Source organism: Oncorhynchus kisutch, linkage group LG13 (genome assembly GCF_002021735.2).
Source record: "Oncorhynchus kisutch isolate 150728-3 linkage group LG13, Okis_V2, whole genome shotgun sequence".
NCBI lineage: Eukaryota > Metazoa > Chordata > Actinopteri > Salmoniformes > Salmonidae > Oncorhynchus > Oncorhynchus kisutch.
The window spans coordinates 75,738,540-75,758,782 of record NC_034186.2 but is presented as its reverse complement, the minus strand read 5'-3'; the positions used below and the strand labels follow the sequence as shown (position 1 = coordinate 75,758,782).

At 50.4% G+C, this 20,243-nt stretch overlaps 1 protein-coding gene across 1 annotated transcript; it reads right to left on the bottom strand.

Annotated features, from left to right (window-relative positions):
* Positions 1 to 4,147: 4,147 nt before the first annotated feature.
* On the bottom strand, positions 4,148 to 19,866 carry LOC116376729 (neuronal acetylcholine receptor subunit alpha-7). Its single transcript, XM_031838116.1, has 11 exons — positions 19,771 to 19,866; positions 15,486 to 15,625; positions 15,261 to 15,305; positions 14,563 to 14,672; positions 14,069 to 14,148; positions 13,742 to 13,909; positions 13,450 to 13,644; positions 6,052 to 6,138; positions 5,268 to 5,377; positions 4,874 to 5,014; positions 4,148 to 4,639 (listed from the first exon to the last, which is right to left on the bottom strand). Exons 1-11 carry the CDS (start codon positions 19,820 to 19,822, stop codon positions 4,148 to 4,150), a joined length of 1,620 nt encoding a protein of 539 aa, XP_031693976.1. The 5' UTR covers positions 19,823 to 19,866.
* Between the last annotated feature and the right edge of the window lie 377 nt (positions 19,867 to 20,243).

Below are 20,243 nucleotides of genomic sequence, written 5' to 3'. Positions count from 1 at the left end.
ACTACTCTGCATCTCTGTTAACTACTCTCTGTCTCTGCGTCTCTGTTAACTACTCTCTGTCTCTGTGTCTCTGTTAACTACTCTCTGTCTCTGCGTCTCTGTTAACTACTCTCTGTCTCTGCGTCTCTGTTAATTACTCTCTGTCTCTGCGTCTCTCCCTCTGTTAACTACTCTCTGTCTCTGTTAACTACTCTCTGTCTCTGCGTCTCTGTTAACTACTCTCTGTCTCTGCGTCTCTCCCTCTGTTAACTACTCTCTGTCTCTGCGTCTCTGTTAATTACTCTCTGTCTCTGCGTCTCTCCCTCTGTTAACTACTCTCTGTCTCTGCGTCTCTGTTAACTACTCTCTGTCTCTGCGTCTCTGTTAATTACTCTCTGTCTCTGTGTCTCTATTAACTACTCTCTGTCTCTGCGTCTCTGTTAACTACTCTGCGTCTCTGTTAACTACTCTCTGTCTCTGCCGTCTCTGTTAATTACTCTCTGTCTCTGCGTGTCTCCCTCTGTTAACTACTCTCTGTCTCTGCGTCTCTGTTAACTACTCTCTGTCTCTGCGTCTCTGTTAATTACTCTGTCTCTGCGTCTCTCCCTCTGTTAACTACTCTATGTCTCTGCGTCTCTGTTAACTACTCTCTGTCTCTGCGTCTCTGTTAATTACTCTCTGTCTCTGCGTCTCTCCCTCTGTTAACTACTCTCTGTCTCTGTTAACTACTCTCTGTCTCTGTTAACTACTCTCTGTCTCTGTTAACTACTCTCTGTCTCTGCGTCTATGTTAACTACTCTCTGTCTCTGCGTCTCTCCCTCTGTTAACTACTCTCTGTCTCTGCGTCTCTGTTAACTACTCTCTGTCTCTGCGTCTCTCCCTCTCCTTCCCTTCCTCCACCTCTCCCTCTGCGTCTCTGTTAACTACTCTCTGTCTCTGCGTCTCTCCCTCTGTTAACTACTCTCTGTCTCTGCGTCTCTGTTAACTACTCTCTGTCTCGTTTAACTACTCTCTGTTTCTGTTAACTACTCTCTGTCTCTGCGTCTCTGTTAACTACTCTCTGTCTCTGCGTCTCTGTTAACTACTCTCTGTCTCTGTTAACTACTCTCTGTCTCTGTGAACTACTCTCTGTCTCTGTTAACTACTCTCTGTCTCTGCGTCTCTGTTAACTACTCTCTGTCTCTGTTAACTACTCTCTGTCTCTGCGTCTCTGTTAACTACTCTCTGTCTCTGCGTCTCTCCCTCTGTTAACTACTCTCTGTCTCTAACTTCTCTGCGTCTCTGTTAACTACTCTCTGTCTCTGCGTCTCTGTTAACTACTCTCTGTCTCTGCGTCTCTGTTAACTACTCTCTGTCTCTGCGTCTCTCCCTCTGTTAACTACTCTCTGTCTCTGCGTCTCTGTTAACTACTCTGCGTCTCTTAACTACTCTCTGTCTCTGCGTATCTGTTAACTACTCTCTGTCTCTGCGTCTCTCCCTCTTAACTACTTTCTGTCTCTGTTAACTACTCTCTGTCTCTGCGTCTCTGTTAACTACTCTCTGTCTCTGCGTCTCTGTTAACTACTCTCTGTCTCTGCGTCTCTGTTAACTACTCTGCGTCTCTGTTAACTACTCTGCATCTCTGTTAACTACTCTCTGTCTCTGCGTCTCTGTTAACTACTCTCTGTCTCTGTGTCTCTGTTAACTACTCTCTGTCTCTGCGTCTCTGTTAACTACTCTCTGTCTCTGCGTCTCTGTTAATTACTCTCTGTCTCTGCGTCTCTCCCTCTGTTAACTACTCTCTGTCTCTGTTAACTACTCTCTGTCTCTGCGTCTCTGTTAACTACTCTGTCTCTGCGTCTCTGTTAATTACTCTCTGTCTCTGCGTCTCTCCCTCTGTTAACTACTCTCTGTCTCTGCGTCTCTGTTAATTACTCTCTGTCTCTGCGTCTCTCCCTCTGTTAACTACTCTCTGTCTCTGCGTCTCTGTTAACTACTCTCTGTCTCTGCGTCTCTGTTAATTACTCTCTGTCTCTGTGTCTCTGTTAACTACTCTCTGTCTCTGCGTCTCTGTTAACTACTCTGCGTCTCTGTTAACTACTCTCTGTCTCTGCGTCTCTGTTAATTACTCTCTGTCTCTGCGTGTCTCCCTCTGTTAACTACTCTCTGTCTCTGCGTCTCTGTTAACTACTCTCTGTCTCTGCGTCTCTGTTAATTACTCTGTCTCTGCGTCTCTCCCTCTGTTAACTACTCTATGTCTCTGCGTCTCTGTTAACTACTCTCTGTCTCTGCGTCTCTGTTAATTACTCTCTGTCTCTGCGTCTCTCCCTCTGTTAACTACTCTCTGTCTCTGTTAACTACTCTCTGTCTCTGTTAACTACTCTTTGTCTCTGTTAACTACTCTCTGTCTCTGCGTCTATGTTAACTACTCTCTGTCTCTGTTAACTACTCTCTGTCTCTGCGTCTCTGTTAACTACTCTCTGTCTCTGTTAACTACTCTCTGTCTCTGTTAACTACTCTCTGTCTCTGCGTCTTCGATCGGAGGGAGACTGTCCAGAAAAGACATAGAAAAGTAGAAAATAAGATTATTTATTTTGAGATGCAAAACGTAGACTGACACCTATTGTAGTTCCTCCAGACAGTCTCTCAACAACCAGTTATGTTTTATTTATTAAAAGTATTATTTGAAAGTGACAGTGAGCGAGAGAGAGAGAACAGAGAAAGTTTCTCTTGCCAGAATCAGGTGCCAAAATCAACATGTTTTTTTGTGAATAATTCACACGTTTGTGAGTGGGTCTTTTGGCTGCAGCAGTGCTGAGCTGAGGCCTGCCCAGTTTGAGCTCGGATCACTCTGTCCAATTCCCACCATCATATCACATTTATTAACACATGGCCAAAGGACAATAACATCATCATCAGTGAAGGATTGGACACATAACTCCCTACATTAGCCAAACTGGGCATGAAGACCCAGAAGACAGAAGAATTGCACAGTAAGCACTTTGAATTTGGGCAGGCCACATATCTGATTTATACTGACGTTTTAATCATTAAGGTGACACTCTTATCCATAGCCACAAAGTTCAGATGAACAGCAGTATTTAAAACAGTTCCACCATGTAGAATCACAAGTTCACTTTTTGTAACATGATGAGGTGACAAGAAACTCAAGTGACTGTCCAGTTTCCACATGGTAAGTCTGTACAGCCATAGTCCATTAAGATAGCAACGGTCCTCTCCTCCCTCCTCTTCCCCCTCCCTCCTCCTCCCGCTCTCTCTTCTTCCCCTTCTCTCCTCTTCCCCTTCTCTCCTCTTCCCCCTCTCTCCTCCTCCCCCTCTCTCTTCTTCCCCTTCTCTCCTCTTCCCCCTCCCTCCTCTTCCCCCTCTCTCCTCTTCCCCCTCTCTCCTCCTCTTCCCCTCTCTCTTCTTCCCCTTCTCTCCTCTTCCCCTTCTCTCCTCTTCCCCTCTCTCCTCTTCCCCCTCTCTTCTCTTCCCCTTCTCTCCTCTTCCCCCTCTCTCCTCTTCCCCCTCTCTCCTCTTCCCCCTCTCTCTTCTTCCCCCTCTCTCTTCTTCCCCTTCTCTCCTCTTCCCCTTCTCTCCTCTTCCCCTTCTCTCCTCTTCCCCCTCTCTACTCTTCCCCCTCTCTCCTCTTCCCCTTCTCTCCTCTTCCCCCTCTCTCCTCTTCCCCCTCTCTCCTCTTCCCCTCTCTCCTCTTCCCCTCTCTCTTCTTCCCCCTCTCTCTTCTTCCCCTTCTCTCCTCTTCCCCATCTATCCTCTCCCCCTTTCTCCTCGTCCCCCTCTCTCCTCCTCCCCCTCTCTCCTCCCCCTCTTTCCTCTTCCCCTTCTCCCCCTCTCCTCTTCCCTCTCTCCCCCTCTCCTCCTCCCCCTCTCTCTTCTTCCCCTTCTCTCCTCTTCCCCCTCCCTCCTCTTCCCCCTCTCTCCTCCTCTTCCCCCTCTCTCCTCTTCCCCTTCTCTCCTCTTCCCCTTCTCTCCTCTTCCCCCTCTCTCCTCTTCCCCCTCTCTCCTCCTCTCCCTCTCTCTTCTTCCCCCTCTCTCTTCTTCCCCTTCTCTCCTCTTCCCCCTCTATCCTCCCCCTCTCTCTTCCCCCTCTATACTCTTCCCCATCTATCCTCTCCCCCCTTTCTCCTCTTCCCCTCTCCCCCCCTCTCCTCCTCCCCCTCTCTCCTTCTCAGAAGAAGTCCTTGGAGGCGGCCTCCACAAAGTTGGGTGCGGCCATGAGGATGGTGATGGTACAAATGATGTTGAACACACTGAACCCCACCAGACACAGACGGTCGATGACCGCCGCTGCAAACTGCCACTTCTCCGCCACGCTCACCCTGCGGTCCTGCTCACGGAAACGATTGGCCAGGAACTGCACTTCCTCCAGCAGAGCCTGGAGCTGGGCCTCCACTAACCCAGCCTGGAACACCCTGGCCTGGGCATGGCAAGTACCCGCTTCGACTGCTCCAGCCCCAGCCTCCACACAGCTGGAGCCTGAGGGGTCAGGGTCCAGAGATGTGGGGGGTTGTGGAGGGGGGCTACCAAACATTGTGGAGGAGGGTGGGTGGTGGTGGAGGATTGGGGTGTCAGAACCCCTTCCTCCTCCTCCTCTCCAGGTGACAGCAGGGTCTGGTTCAATAGGATTCTGGAAGCCAATGTAGGGCCGGTGTCCATTTGGCTGAGGGTGGGGGTGAGGGTGGGGGTGGGGGTGGGGGTGGGGGGTGGAGGGGAGATTTGGGGTAGGGTGGATATTAGGCTGGAGGTTTGGGTTATGGTTGGGATAGGACTGGAGGGTTGGGTTGGACGGTGGGTGTGGTAGGGGCTGACTGAGCTGGCTTAGACTGGCCTGCAGAGAGGTGAGGCTCTGGGGGAGGGTGGAGGGGGCTGGGGTGGTGGTGGTGGTGGTGGTGGTGGTGGTGGTGGTGGTAGGGGGAAAGAAGCAGGTCTTGGTCTGGGGGTTGGAGGGGCTGTGGTGGGGTGTGAGCTCACCCCACTCTCCTGGACGCTTCATCCTCAGAAACCAGGGAACCCACTGGAGTAGAACCAACTCAACCTGAGAGACACACACAGAGAGAGAGTAGGCAAGAGGATCCAGAGACCCATTGTGGCAGAAGAAACAGAGATAGGGAGAGGACACACACACATAGATAAGAGGAACCAGGGAATGTACTGCAGCAGAACAAACTGCACCTGATAGAAAAGGACAGGACACACACAAGGTCCAGACATTCACATATATGAGATGAACACACACACAGACAGTCACAGACACACGTCATAATCAGTAGACAGACAGAGAGCCTCACCCATTGAGGCATGTCTCCACTGTTGGGGTCGTGGTGATGGTACTGAAGTACAACTACAGTCGCCACCACTGACATCCCTACGGTAACCATGGTACTCACAAAATACTGACCTAGGATGGAGACACAGTATTATACACACTGTAATGGAATAGGTTCCGTAGATTAGGTCTTAGGAGCATGATTAGGCACTACCACTTCCACACTCCATCCCCAGGGGGAAGCACCAACAGGGTCAGGGCTGCGCTCTGCCAGGAAGCCTTCATAAGTCCACAGGTGCGAGCAATTAGGAGTGGCTTTAGGGCAAGTCTCTGAATGTCCTTGAGTGGCCCAGCCAGAGCCCGGACTTGATCCCGATCGAACATCTCTGGAGAGACCTGGAAATAGCTGTGCAACAACGCTCCCCATCCAACCTGACAGAGCTTGAGATGATCTGCAGAGAAGAATGGGAGAAACTCCCCAAATACAGCTGTGCCAAGCTCGTAGTGTCATACCCAAGACTCAATGTAGAATCGCTGCCAAAGGTGCTTCAACAAAGTACTGAGTAAAGGGTCTGAATACTTATGTAAATTTGATATTTATAAATTAGCAAACATTTCTAAAAACCTGTTTTAGCTTTGTCATTGTGTGTAAATTGATGAGTGGAAAAAACTATTTCATACTTTCGTGGAAAAATTCAAGGGGTCTGAATACTTTCCGAAGTCACTGTATATATTAGCAGGCTAGTTAAATGCGTAAGCACACCAGGCATGCGCACACACTTGCATACACACACACAGTTACTTACCTATCAGTGGTATGGAGTCTGAGGTAGCTGGCATAATCTCAGCCACCAGCAACATGAAGACAGTCAGAGAGAGAAGAACTGTAATGCCTGAAGAGAGAGATGGGGAAAATGATATTATTACACTGGGAAATACAGCAATACTTGTCGGTTGTCAACTTCCGGCGCCGACAGAGATGGTGTTATTTCTTACATTAGTACCCCAGGTCATCTTAGGTTTCATTACATACAGTCGAGAATAACTACTGAATATAAGAGCAGCGTCAACTCACCATCAGTACGACCAAGAATATGACTTTCGCGAAGCGGATCCTGTGTACTGCCTTTCACCCAGGACAACGGAATGGATCCCAGCCGGCGACCCAAAAAAACGACTTCGTAAAAGGGGGAAACGGAGCGGTCTTCTGGTCCGACTCCGGAGACGGGCACATCGTGCACCACTCCCTAGCATTCTTCTCGCCAATGTCCAGTCTATTGACAACAAGGTTGATGAAATCCGAGCAAGGGTAGCATTCCAGAGGGACATCAGAGACTGTAACGTTCTTTGCTTCACGGAAACATGGCTCACTGGAGAGACGCTATCGGAATCGGTGCAGCCAGCGGGTTTCTCCACGCATCGCGCCGACAGAAACAAACATCTTTCTGGTAAGAAGAGGGGCGGGGGCGTATGCTTTATGGTTAACGTGACGTGGTGTGATCATAACAACATACAGGTACTCAAGTCCTTCTGTTCACCTGATTTAGAATTCCTCACAATCAAATGTCGACCACATTATCTTCCAAGGGAATTCTCTTCGATTATAATCACAGCCGTATATATTCCCCCCCCCCCCCCCCCCCCCCCCCCCAAGCAGACACATCGATGGCTCTGAACGAACTTTATTTGACTCTTTGCAAACTGGAATCCATTTATCCGGAGGCTGCATTCATTGTAGCTGGGGATTTTAACAAGGCTAATCTGAAAACAAGACTCCCTAAATTTTATCACCATATCGATTGTGCAACCAGGGCTGGAAAAACCTTGGATCACTGCTATTCTAACTTCCGCGATGCATATAAGGCCCTGCCCCGCCCTCCTTTCGGAAAAGCTGACCACGACTCCATTTTGTTGATCCCTGCCTACAGATAGAAACTAAAACAAGAAGCTCCCGCGCTGAGGTCTGTTCAACGCTGGTCCGACCAATCTGATTCCACACTCCAAGACTGCTTCCATCACGTGGACTGGGATATGTTTCGTATTGCGTCAGACAACAACATTGACGAATACGCTGATTCGGTGAGAGAGTTCATTAGAACGTGCGTTGAAGATGGCATTCCCATAGCAACGATTAAAACATTCCCAAACCAGAAACCGTGGATTGATGGCAGCATTCGCTTGAAACTGAAAGCCCGAACCACTGCTTTTAATCAGGGCAAGGTGACCGGAAACATGACCGAATACAAACTATTCCCTCCGCAAGGCAATCAAACAAGCTAAGCGTCAGTATAGAGACAAAGTAGAATCTCAATTCAACGGCTCAGACACAAGAGGTATGTGGCAGGGTCTACAGTCAATCACGGATTACAAAAAGAAAACCAGCCCAGTCACGGACCAGGATGTCTTGCTCCCAGGCAGACTAAATCACTTTTTTGCCCGCTTTGAGGACAATACAGTGCCACTGACACGGCCCGCAACTAAAACATGCGGACTCTCCTTCACTGCAGCCGACGTGAGGAAAATATTTAAACTGTCAACCACGGCATCCCCAGCCGCGCCCTCAGAGCATGCGCAGACCAGCTGGCTGGTGTGTTTACGGACATATTCAATCAATCCCTATCCCAGTCTGTTGTTCCCACATGCTTCAAGAGGGCCACCATTGTTCCTGTTCCCAAGAAAGCTAAGGTAACTGAGTAGCACTCACTTCCATCATCATGAAGTGCTTTGAGAGACTAGTCAAGGACCATATCACCTCCACCCTACCTGACACCCTAGACCCACTCCAATTTGCTTACCGCCCAAATAGGTCCATAGACGATGCAATCTCAACCACACTGCACACTGCCCTAACCCATCTGGACAAGAGGAATACCTATGTGAGAATGCTGTTCATCGACTACAGCTCGGCATTTAACACCATAGTGCCCTCCAAGCTCGTCATCAAGCTCGAGACCCTGGGTCTCGACCCCGCCCTGTGCAACTGGGTACTGGACTTCCTGACGGGTCGCCCCCAGGTGGTGAGGGTAGGCAACAACATCTCCACCCCGCTGATCCTCAACACTGGGGCCCCACAAGGGTGCGTTCTGAGCCCTCTCCTGTAGTCCCTGTTCACCCACGACTGCGTGGCCACGCACGCCTCCAACTCAATCATCAAGTTTGCGGACGACACAACAGTGGTAGGCTTGATTACCAACAACGACGAGACGGCCTACAGGGAGGAGGTGAGGGCCCTCGGAGTGGGGTGTCAGGAAAATAACCTCACACGCAACGTCAACAAAACTAAGGAGATGATTGTGGACTTCAGGAAACAGCAGAGGGAACACCCCCCTATCCACATTGATGGGACAGTAGTGGAGAGGGTAGTAAGTTTTAAGTTCCTCGGCGTACACATCACAGACAAACTGAATTGGTCCACCCACACAGACAGCATTGTGAAGAAGGCGCAGCAGCGCCTCTTCAACCTCAGGAGGCTGAAGAAATTCGGCTTGTCACCAAAAGCACTCACAAACTTCTACAGATGCACAATCGAGAGCATCCTGTCGGGCTGTATCACCGCCTGGTACGGCAACTGCTCCGCCCACAACCGTAAGGCTCTCCAGAGGGTAGTGAGGTCTGCACAACGCATCACCGGGGGCAAACTACCTGCCCTCCAGGACACCTACACCACCCGATGTCACAGGAAGGCCATAAAGATCATCAAGGACAACAACCACCCGAGCCACTGCCTGTTCACCCCGCTATCATCCAGAAGACGAGGTCAGTACAGGTGCATCAAAGCTGGGACCGAGAGACTGAAAAACAGCTTCTATCTCAAGGCCATCAGACTGTTAAACAGCCACCACTAACATGGAGTGGCTGCTGCCAACACACTGACTCAACTCCAGCCACTTTAATAATGGGAATTGATGGGAAATTATGTAAAATATATCACTAGCCACTTTAAACAATGCTACCTAATATAATGTTTACATACCCTACATTATTCATCTCATATGTATATGTATATACTGTACTCTATATCATCTACTGCATGTATCACTAGCCACTAACTATGCCACTTTGTTGACATACTCATCTCATATGTATATACTGCACTCAATACCATCTACTGTATCTTGCCTGTGCCGCTCTGTACCATCACTCACTCATATATCTTTATGTACATATTCTTATCCCCTTACACTTGTGTCTATAAGGTAGTAGTTTTGGAATTGTTAGCTAGATTACTTGTTGGTTATTACTGCATTGTCGGAACTAGAAGCACAAGCATTTCGCTACACTCGCATTAACATCTGCTAACCATGTGTATGTGACAAAGAAAATGTGATTTGATTTGATTTAGTACAATTCTCCATCTCTCTGCCAACTCACCCCACCCATCCATCTCTCCCCCATCTCTGTCCTTCCCCTCCACACTCTCCTTCTCTCTCCCTCTATCACTGTCCTCCATCTCCCCACCCTCTTCTCTCCCTCTATCACTGTCCCTCAGATCCCCGCCCCTTCTCTCCCTCTATCACTGTCCCTCAGATCCCCGCCCCTTCTTTCCCTCTATCACTGTCCTCCATCTCCCCACCCCTCTACTTTCCCTCTATCACTGTCCCTCCCCTACCCATACCCCTTCTCTCCCTCTCACTGTCCCTCACCTCCCCACCCCTTCTCTCCCTCTATCTCTGTCCCTCCCCTACCCACACCCGTTCTCTCCCTCCATCTCTGTCCCTCCCCTACCCACACCCCTTCTCTCCCTCCATCTCTGTCCCTCCCCTACCCACACCCCTTCTCTCCCTCCATCTCTGTCCCTCCCCTACCCACACCCCTTCTCTCCCTCCATCTCTGTCCCTCCCCTACCCACACCCCTTCTCTCCCTCTATCTCTGTCCCTCCCCTACCCACACCCCTTCTCTCCCTCTATCACGGTCCCTCCCCTACCCACACCCATTCTCTCCCTCTATCACTGTCCCTCCCCTCCCCTACCCACACCCCTTCTTTCCCTCTATCACTGTCCCTCCCCTACCCACACCCGTTCTCTCCCTCTATCACTGTCCCTCACCTCCCTGCCCCCTTCTCTCCCTCTATCACTGTGCCTCCCCTACCCATACCCCTTCTCTCCCTCTCACTGTCCCTCACCTCCCCACCCCTTCTCTCCCTCCATCTCTGTCCCTCCCCTACACATACCCCTTCTCTCCCTCTCACTGTCCCTCACCTCCCCACCCCTTCTCTCCGTCTATCACTGTCCCTCCCCTACCCATACCCCTTCTCTCCCTCTCACTGTCCCTCACCTCCCCACCCCTTCTCTCCCTCTATCTCTGTCCCTCCCCTACCCACACCTGTTCTCTCCCTCCATCTCTGTCCCTCCCCTACCCACACCCCTTCTCTCCCTCCATCTCTGTCCCTCCCCTACCCACACCCCTTCTCTCCCTCCATCTCTGTCCCTCCCCTACCCACACCCCTTCTCTCCCTCCATCTCTGTCCCTCCCCTACCCACACCCCTTCTCTCCCTCCATCTCTGTCCCTCCCCTACCCACACCCCTTCTCTCCCTCCATCTCTGTCCCTCCCCTACCCACACCCCTTCTCTCCCTCTATCTCTGTCCCTCCCCTACCCACACCCCTTCTCTCCCTCTATCACGGTCCCTCCCCTACCCACACCCATTCTCTCCCTCTATCACTGTCCCTCCCCTCCCCTACCCACACCCCTTCTTTCCCTCTATCACTGTCCCTCCCCTACCCACACCCGTTCTCTCCCTCTATCACTGTCCCTCACCTCCCTGCCCCCTTCTCTCCCTCTATCACTGTGCCTCCCCTACCCATACCCCTTCTCTCCCTCTCACTGTCCCTCACCTCCCCACCCCTTCTCTCCCTCCATCTCTGTCCCTCCCCTACACATACCCCTTCTCTCCCTCTCACTGTCCCTCACCTCCCCACCCCTTCTCTCCGTCTATCACTGTCCCTCCCCTACCCATACCCCTTCTCTCCCTCTCACTGTCCCTCACCTCCCCACCCCTTCTCTCCCTCTATCTCTGTCCCTCCCCTACCCACACCTGTTCTCTCCCTCCATCTCTGTCCCTCCCCTACCCACACCCCTTCTCTCCCTCCATCTCTGTCCCTCCCCTACCCACACCCCTTCTCTCCCTCCATCTCTGTCCCTCCCCTACCCACACCCCTTCTCTCCCTCCATCTCTGTCCCTCCCCTACCCACACCCCTTCTCTCCCTCTATCTCTGTCCCTCCCCTACCCACACCCCTTCTCTCCCTCTATCACGGTCCCTCCCCTACCCACACCCATTCTCTCCCTCTATCACTGTCCCTCCCCTCCCCTACCCACACCCCTTCTTTCCCTCTATCACTGTCCCTCCCCTACCCACACCCGTTCTCTCCCTCTATCACTGTCCCTCACCTCCCTGCCCCTTCTCTCCCTCTATCACTGTGCCTCCCCTACCCATACCCCTTCTCTCCCTCTCACTGTCCCTCACCTCCCCACCCCTTCTCTCCCTCCATCTCTGTCCCTCCCCTACACATACCCCTTCTCTCCCTCTCACTGTCCCTCACCTCCCCACCCCTTCTCTCCGTCTATCACTGTCCCTCCCCTACCCACACCCGTTCTCTCCCTCCATCTCTGTCCCTCCCCTACCCACACCCGTTCTCTCCCTCCATCTCTGTCCCTCCCCTACCCACACCCCTTCTCTCCCTCCATCTCTGTCCCTCCCCTACCCACACCCCTTCTCTCCCTCCATCTCTGTCCCTCCCCTACCCACACCCCTTCTCTCCCTCCATCTCTGTCCCTCCCCTACCCACACCCCTTCTCTCCCTCTATCTCTGTCCCTCCCCTACCCACACCCCTTCTCTCCCTCTATCACGGTCCCTCCCCTACCCACACCCATTCTCTCCCTCTATCACGGTCCCTCCCCTACCCACACCCATTCTCTCCCTCTATCACTGTCCCTCCCCTCCCCTACCCACACCCCTTCTTTCCCTCTATCACTGTCCCTCCCCTACCCACACCCGTTCTCTCCCTCTATCACGGTCCCTCCCCTACCCACACCCATTCTCTCCCTCTATCACGGTCCCTCCCCTACCCACACCCATTCTCTCCCTCTATCACTGTCCCTCCCCTCCCCTACCCACACCCCTTCTTTCCCTCTATCACTGTCCCTCCCCTACCCACACCCATTCTCTCCCTCTATCACGGTCCCTCCCCTACCCACACCCATTCTCTCCCTCTATCACTGTCCCTCCCCTCCCCTACCCACACCCCTTCTTTCCCTCTATCACTGTCCCTCCCCTACCCACACCCGTTCTCTCCCTCTATCACTGTCCCTCACCTCCCTGCCCCCTTCTCTCCCTCTATCACTGTCCCTCACCTCCCTGCCCCCTTCTCTCCCTCTATCACTGTCCCTCACCTCCCTGCCCCCTTCTCTCCATCTATCACTGTCCCTCATCTCCCTGCCCCCTTTTCTCCCTCTATCACTGTCCCTCACCTCCCTGCCCCCTTCTCTCCCTCTATCACTGTCCCTCACCTCCCCACCCCTCTACTTTCCCTCTATCGCTGTCCCTCACCTCCCTGCCCCCTTTTCTCCCTCTATCACTGTCCCTCACCTCCCTGCCCCCTTCTCTCCCTCTATCACTGTCCCTCACCTCCTTGCCCCCCTTCTCTCCCTCTATCACTGTCCCTCACCTCCCTGCCCCCCTTCTCTCCCTCTATCACTGTCCCTCACCTCCCTGCCCCCTTCTCTCCCTCTATCACTGTCCCTCACCTCCTTGCCCCCCTTCTCTCCCTCTATCACTGTCCCTCACCTCCCTGCCCCCCTTCTCTCCCTCTATCACTGTCCCTCAGATCCCACCCCTCTTCTCTCCCTCTATCACTGTCCCTCAGATCCCACCCCTCTTCTCTCCCTCTATCACTGTCCCTCACGTCCCCACCCCTCTTCTTTCCCTCCATCTCTGTCGCTCCCCTCTACTCTCTGTCTTTCTGATTGTAGACATTTAATAGAGTTTTTCTTGGAACACTGCAGAATTACTGACACAGAAACAGTAAAAGAGAGAGGTCAGGTACGGAGACAAGAGCGGAAAGGAGAGAGTAGAGAAAGAGAGGGAGAGAGCGCCTCAGCCCTCCCCTTTTCACCGCCACATCTCTCCTGTCTCCATCCCTGCTCCCTTATACCCCCCCCCTGTCCTCCATCTCCCCTCTTATCCTCCTCCCCCTTTCCTCACCCAGACCGATCTTCTCCCCCGATCGGGCTGGCAGTATGAACAACAGCAGTGTCAAGGAGGAGATGAGAACACAGGGGACGAGGAGGTTGAGAGCGTAGAACAGAGTTCTCCGTCGTAGGGTCACAACAAAGGTCACGTCAGAGTAGGGCTCTGTACAGCACTCATAAAATATCTCATGACGATCACCTGGTACACCTACAAGAGGGGGTAGGAAAGAGGGAGTGAGAGATTAGAAAGTAATATGGAGGAGAGAGAGATACAAGAGGGTCATGGGCAGACAGAACTCTCTCACCCAGCAGGTCCCACTCTCCATTGGACATGTATCCTGACAGGTCAGCCTCCTGCATCTGGAGGTCCAGCAGCCAGCCGTCAAACGTCCACGAGCCAAACTTCAGCTCACACCGTTGGATGTCAAATGGAAACCAACGCACGTCCACATTACACGCACTGCTGAAAATACCTGGGACAGAGAGGGGGAAGGTGAGAGAGTAGGAGAGAGGGAGTGAGAGAAGGGAGAAGATGAAACAGACATTGAGAGAGAAGTGCATTACTGGTATGTCTATGTGAAACTATGAATATCCCTAAAATGAGAGAGGGGAAGGTTGATCTATAGACTTACCTGGAGGTAGGTACTCACAGAATCCACTGGAGTTGACCAGCACATAGCTCTTAAAGGTGGCATCAAACTTATCATGAGCACTGAGAAGGACAAAAAAGAAAGATCAGCAGGTATACAGTGGGGAGAATAAGTATTTGAAACACTGCCGATTTTGCAGGTTTTCCTACTTACAAAGCATGTAGAGGTCTGTAATTTTTATCATAGGTACACTTCAACTGTGAGAGACGGAATCTAAAACAAAAATCCAGAAAATCACATTGTATGATTTTTAAGTAATTAATTAGCATTTTATTGCTAGTTGAAGTGTACCTATGATAAAAATTACAGACCTCTACATGCTTTGTAAGTAGGAAAACCTGCAAAATCGGCAATGTATCAAATACTTGTTCTCCCCACTGTGTGTGTGTGTGTGTGTGTGTGTGTGTGTGTGTGTGTGTGTGTGTGTGTGTGTGTGTGTGTGTGTGTGTGTGTGTGTGTGTGTGTGTCCTACACACCTGTTGTACAGTAGTATATCAGGTATCCAGACCTGGTCAGTAGTGAAGCGAAGGGTTTTCACTCCAGGGTACTCTGACTGGTTCCACTGAAGGTAGTGGTCAAACCATTGCTATACAAATCCAGTCAATAAATTATTAAGGTTACAGGGGCTGGTTAGACAAGGAGAAACACAAATGCGAGCGCACACACATAAACATGGACACACACATAAACATGGACACACACATAAACATGGACACACACATAAACATGGACACACACATAAACATGGACACACACACACACACACACAAACATGGACACACAAACATGGACACACAGACATGGACACACACAAACATGGACACACACAAACATGGACACACATAAACATGGACACACAGACATGGACACACACATAAACATGGACACACAGACATGGACACACAGACATGGACACACACATAAACATGGACACACAGACATGGACACACAGACATGGACACACACAAACATGGACACACATAAACATGGACACACAGACATGGACACACACATAAACATGGACACACAGACATGGACACACAGACATGGACACACACATAAACATGGACACACAGACATGGACACACACATAAACATGGACACACAGACATGGACACACAGACATGGACATACACATAAACATGGACACACAGACATGCAGGGTCATCCTCACCATCTGAAGCCAGGCATTAGTGGTGAGGATCTGGTTTTTCTCATCCTGGAATAAGATGAAGACAGTTCAATTAGTGTGTGTGTGTGTGTGTGTGTGTGTGTGTGTGTGTGTGTGTGTGTGTGTGTGTGTGTGTGTGTGTGTGTGTGTGTGTGTGTGTGTGTGTGTGTGTGTGTGTGTGTGTGCGTGTGTGTTTATATGAATGTATAAGAGAACATGGTAGCGTACCACATTCATGACTTGTAAGAGAGTGTAGGAGAATCGGACAGTGAGTGGTAGAGAGTCGTTGGCAACAGGTCTCTCCATACGGTTATAGTCCCTCAGTAGCTCCCTCAATAGATTACGCTGGTGGGGACCCTGCTCAGATACTGAGAGAGGGGGAGTTGGAGAGAGGGGGATAAGGAGTAGAAAGGAGGGAAAAGGATGAGGAGTAGGGAGGGGAGAGAGAGGGGGGGATAAGGAGTAGAAAGGAGGGAAAAGGATGAGGAGGGAGGGGAGAGAGAGAGGGGGGGATAAGGAGTAGAAAGGAGGGAAAAGGAGGAGGAGGAGGAGGAGGGAGGGGAGAGAGGGGGGGGATAAGGATGAGGAGGGAGGGGAGAGAGAGGGGGGGGGATAAGGAGTAGAAAGGAGGGAAAAGGATGAGGAGGGAGGGGAGAGAGGGGGGGGATAAGGATGAGGAGGGAGGGGAGAGAGAGGGGGGGGGATAAGGAGTAGAAAGGAGGGAAAAGGATGAGGAGGGAGGGGAGAGAGGGGGGGGATAAGGATGAGGAGGGAGGGGAGAGAGAGGGGGGGGGATAAGGAGTAGAAAGGAGGGAAAAGGATGAGGAGGGAGGGGAGAGAGGGGGGGGATAAGGAGTAGAAAGGAGGGAAAAGGATGAGGAGGGAGGGGAGAGAGAGAGGGCAATGGGGGGGTTGGAAGACAGTGGAACAGAGGAGAGAAAACTGACAGTTACAAAGAGACAGATACATTCCAGAAGACAGAAGGAAAATGAGAGAGAAATATATAGAAAAGGAGGAGAGTGGGAGATGTGAATGCACTGATAGATGAAGAATATGTAAAACAGGGGGAAGAGAGGAGCTGTAGGAGAAGAAAAGATGAATACAGAAGCGAGTGAGAGATGAAACATGATTAAAACAAATGCATCAAAAAAAGAAGAGCATCTGAATGGAACAATTTCAAATAGTTTTGAACAAAGCTGCTTTGAAAACGAGTACAGAGATTTATAGATGACTGGAAGGCAGGGAGCGGGACATGAAGAGAGGGTGAAAGAGGAGAATCAAGAGGAGAGAGTGAAGAGAGGGAGAAAGAGGAGAATCAAGAGGAGAGAGTGAAGAGAGGGTGAAAGAGGAGAATCGAGAGTGAAGAGAGGGAGAAAGAGGAGAATCAAGAGGAGAGAGTGAAGAGAGGGTGAAAGAGGAGAATCAAGAGGAGAGAGTGAAGAGAGGGAGAAAGAGGAGAATCAAGAGGAGAGAGGGAAAAAGAGGAGAATCAAGAGGAGAGAGTGAAGAGAGGGAGAAAGAGGAGAATCAAGAGGAGAGAGTGAAGAGAGGGAGAAAAATGAGGCGAGAGAAGAAGAATGAGGAGAATCAAGAAGAGAGAGACTGAAGAGAGGGAGAAAAATGAGGCGAGAGAAGAAGAATGAGGAGAATCAAGAGCAGAGAGTGAAGAGAGGGAGAAAAATGAGGCGAGAGAAGAAGAATGAGGAGAATCAAGAGGAGAGAGTGAAGAGAGGGAGAAAGAGGAGAATCAAGAGGAGAGAGACTGAAGAGAGGGAGAAAGAGAGGGAGAAATAGGAGAATTAAGTGGAGAGAGTGAAGAGAGGGAGAAAGTATCCAGACAGGCCAGTTAATTGTTAAGTGACTCGATCAGTAACAGACAAGAGTCTTTTCTGTGGCCGTTAAAACGTCTGCTCGAGTCCTTCAAATAGAGACACATTAAACACTAACACACTCCACACAGACAGGAGGACAGACAGGAGGACGGACAGGAGGACAGACAGACAGACAGACAGACAGACAGACAGACAGACAGACAGACAGACAGACAGACAGACAGACAGACAGACAGACAGACAGACAGACAGACAGACAGACAGACAGACAGACAGACAGACAGACAGACAGACAGACAGACGGACAGACGGACGGACAGACGGACAGACGGACAGGAGGACAGACAGGAGGACAGACAGACGGACAGGAGGACGGACGGACGGACAGACAGACAGACAGGAGGATAGAGAGGAGGACAGACAGGAGGACAGACAGGAGGACAGACAGATGGACAGGAGGACTAGGAACCTCACTTCTAGCAGCTCCATCGTGGACTGACTTCACTCACTCCTGTTTCACAACTGTATCAGACTTAATGTATCTGTGCAGTTGATTCAATTCTGTAGCAATGTCTAACAAGGTTATTGTAGGCCGACATACAGTACAGTATACAGTGCATTCGGGAAGTATTCAGACCCCTTGACTTTTTCCATATTTTGTTATGTTACAGCCTTATTCTAAAATGTATTAAATTATTTTTCCCCCTCATCAATCTATACACAACTCCCAATAATGACAAAGCAAAAACATAAGCTTTCAGACCCTTTACTCAGCACTTAGTTGGAGAACCTTTGGCAGCGATTACAGCCTCTATTCTTCTTGGGTATGATGGTACAAGTTTGGCACACCTCTATTTGGGGAGTTTCTGCAGAGCCTCTCAAGCGGTGTCAGGTTGGATGGGGAGTGTCGCAGCAGAGATATTTTCAGGTCTCTCCAGAGATGTTCGATCGGGTTCAAGTCCAGGCTCTGGCTGGGCCACTCAAGGACATTCAGAGACTTGTCCTGTAGCCACTCCTGCATTGTCTTGGCTCTGTGCTGCAATCTGAGGTCCTGAGCACTCTGGAGTAGGTTTTCATCAAGGATATCTCTGTACTTTGCTCTGTTCATCTTTCTCTCCATTCTGACTAGTCTCTCAGTCCCTGCCACTGAAAAACATCCCCACAGCATGATGCTGCCACCACCATGCTTCACCGTAGGGATGGTGCCAGGTTTCCTCCAGACATGACGCTTGGCATTCAGGCCAAACAATTCAATCTTGGTTTCATCAGACCAGATAATCTTGTTTCTCATGGTCTGAGAGTCCTTTAGGTGCCTTTTGGCAAACTCCAAGTGGGCTGTCATGTGCCTTTTACTGAGGAATGGCTTCAGTCTGGCCACTCTACTGTAAAGGAATGATTGGTGGAGTATTGCAGAGATGGTTGTCCTTCTGGAAAGTTCTCCCATCTCCACATAGGGACTAAGGCCCTTCTCCCCTAAGGACTAAGGCCCTTCTCCCCCAAATGCTCGGTTTGGCCAAGTGGCCAACTCTAGGAAGAGTCTTGGTGATTCCAAACTTCTTCCATTTAAGAATGATGGAGGCCACTGTGCTCTTGGGGACCTTCAATGCTGCAGAAATGTTTTGGTACCCTTCCCCAGATCTGTGCCTCAACACAATCCTGTCTCAGAGCTCTATGGACAATAACTTTGACCTCATGGCTTGGTTTTTGCTCTGACATGCACTGTCAACTGTGGGACATTATATAGACAGGTGTGTGCCTTTACAAATCAGGTCCAACTAATTGAATTTACCACAGGTGGATTCCAATCAAGTTGTTGAAACATCTCAAGGATGGAAACAGGATCAATGGAAACAGGATGCACCTGAGCTCACCTGAGTCTCATAGGAAAGGGTCTGAATACTTATGGAAATGTTTTATACATTTGAAAACCTGTTTTTGCTTTGTCATTATGGGGTATTGTGTGCAGATTGTTGAGGATTTTTATTTATTTAATCCATTTTCTAATAAGCCTGTAACGTAACAAAATGTGGAAATAGCCAAGGGGTCTGAATACTTTCTGAAGGCACTGTATGTTCTTAACTTCTCAAAAATATTGACTATTAGCTTTTGATGTGCTCTCCATCATGAGCTTTACATGGGGCATGGAGATGCCCATATCAGTATACAGTTAGTCATCTAAGATACTGCTGCTGGTGCAGAGAGGAACACATCAACCAACAATGGATTAAAACAGACAGGAGAGTTGGATTTTACAACTGTGATGAACAACATCCTAACCTGTAAGCTCTGTGATCATTCCTCTCCCTTGTCTCTCTTTATTCCTTCTCGTCTTCTCTCCTCCCTCTCTGTTCATTTCCCTCTCCTCTCTTCTCTCTCTGCTATACAGCTGGAACTGTACGGTTGAGTTATCTCATATATCAATGGCCGTGCACCCAGACATACAAACTGTGTGTCCCTGTCTATAGAAAGTTGTGTAAATTCACTGTCACTGCAGTGACACTATGCATACAGTGATCTCTCTCTCACACACACATACACACAGCAAACACACACACACACACACACATTCACACACTGTACATTCACGGACAGACACATACCTGCAGACACAGACACACAAACACACACAACAAATACATACACACACATACAGAGAGAGAGAGGGAATGAAAGTCACTCACCGTGGAGCAGAGCTGAGAGTCCAAACAGACAGATAGCCACAGACTGCCTCATGTTGCACCACTGAACATAGAGAGCAGAGAACGAGATGGGGAACAACAGAGGGAAGAGAGAGAGAGGCAGGGTAGAGTGGAATAGAGAGGGAGGGAGGACAAGTCAGGAGCAAGTCGGGCAGCAACAGACGGAGGGAGGGGATGAGGAGGAGGAGGGGGAGAGGGGGGAGAGGGGAGAGAGAGAGAGAAACAAGGAGAGTGGGGCAGGGAGGGAGGTTGGGGTGGTAGAGAGGAAGAGAAGCTGGCAGCAACAGAGGGAGAGAGGTAAAAAGAGGGGAAGAGGCAGCAGAGTGGTAGCCTGGCAGTGGAAACAGAGGGAGAGGGGAAGAGAGGGGAAGAGGCAGCAGAGGGAGAGGGGAAGAGAGGGGAAGAGGCAGCAGAGGGAGAAGGGAAGAGAGGGGAAGAGGCAGCAGAGTGGTAGC

What these genes read in the sequence shown, in the direction of transcription:
- LOC116376729 (XM_031838116.1), bottom strand. Translation starts at nt 19,822, where the DNA reads ATGAGGCAGTCTGTGGCTATCTGTCTGTTTGGACTCTCAGCTCTGCTC. An exon ending in TCTTACAAGTCATGAATGTG is followed by an intron (nt 15,306 to 15,485) that starts GTACGCTACCAT and finishes ATCTTATTCCAG; the next exon opens with GATGAGAAAAACCAGATCCT. An exon ending in TGGAGAGTGGGACCTGCTGG is followed by an intron (nt 13,645 to 13,741) that starts GTGAGAGAGTTC and finishes CCCCTCTTGTAG; the next exon opens with GTGTACCAGGTGATCGTCAT.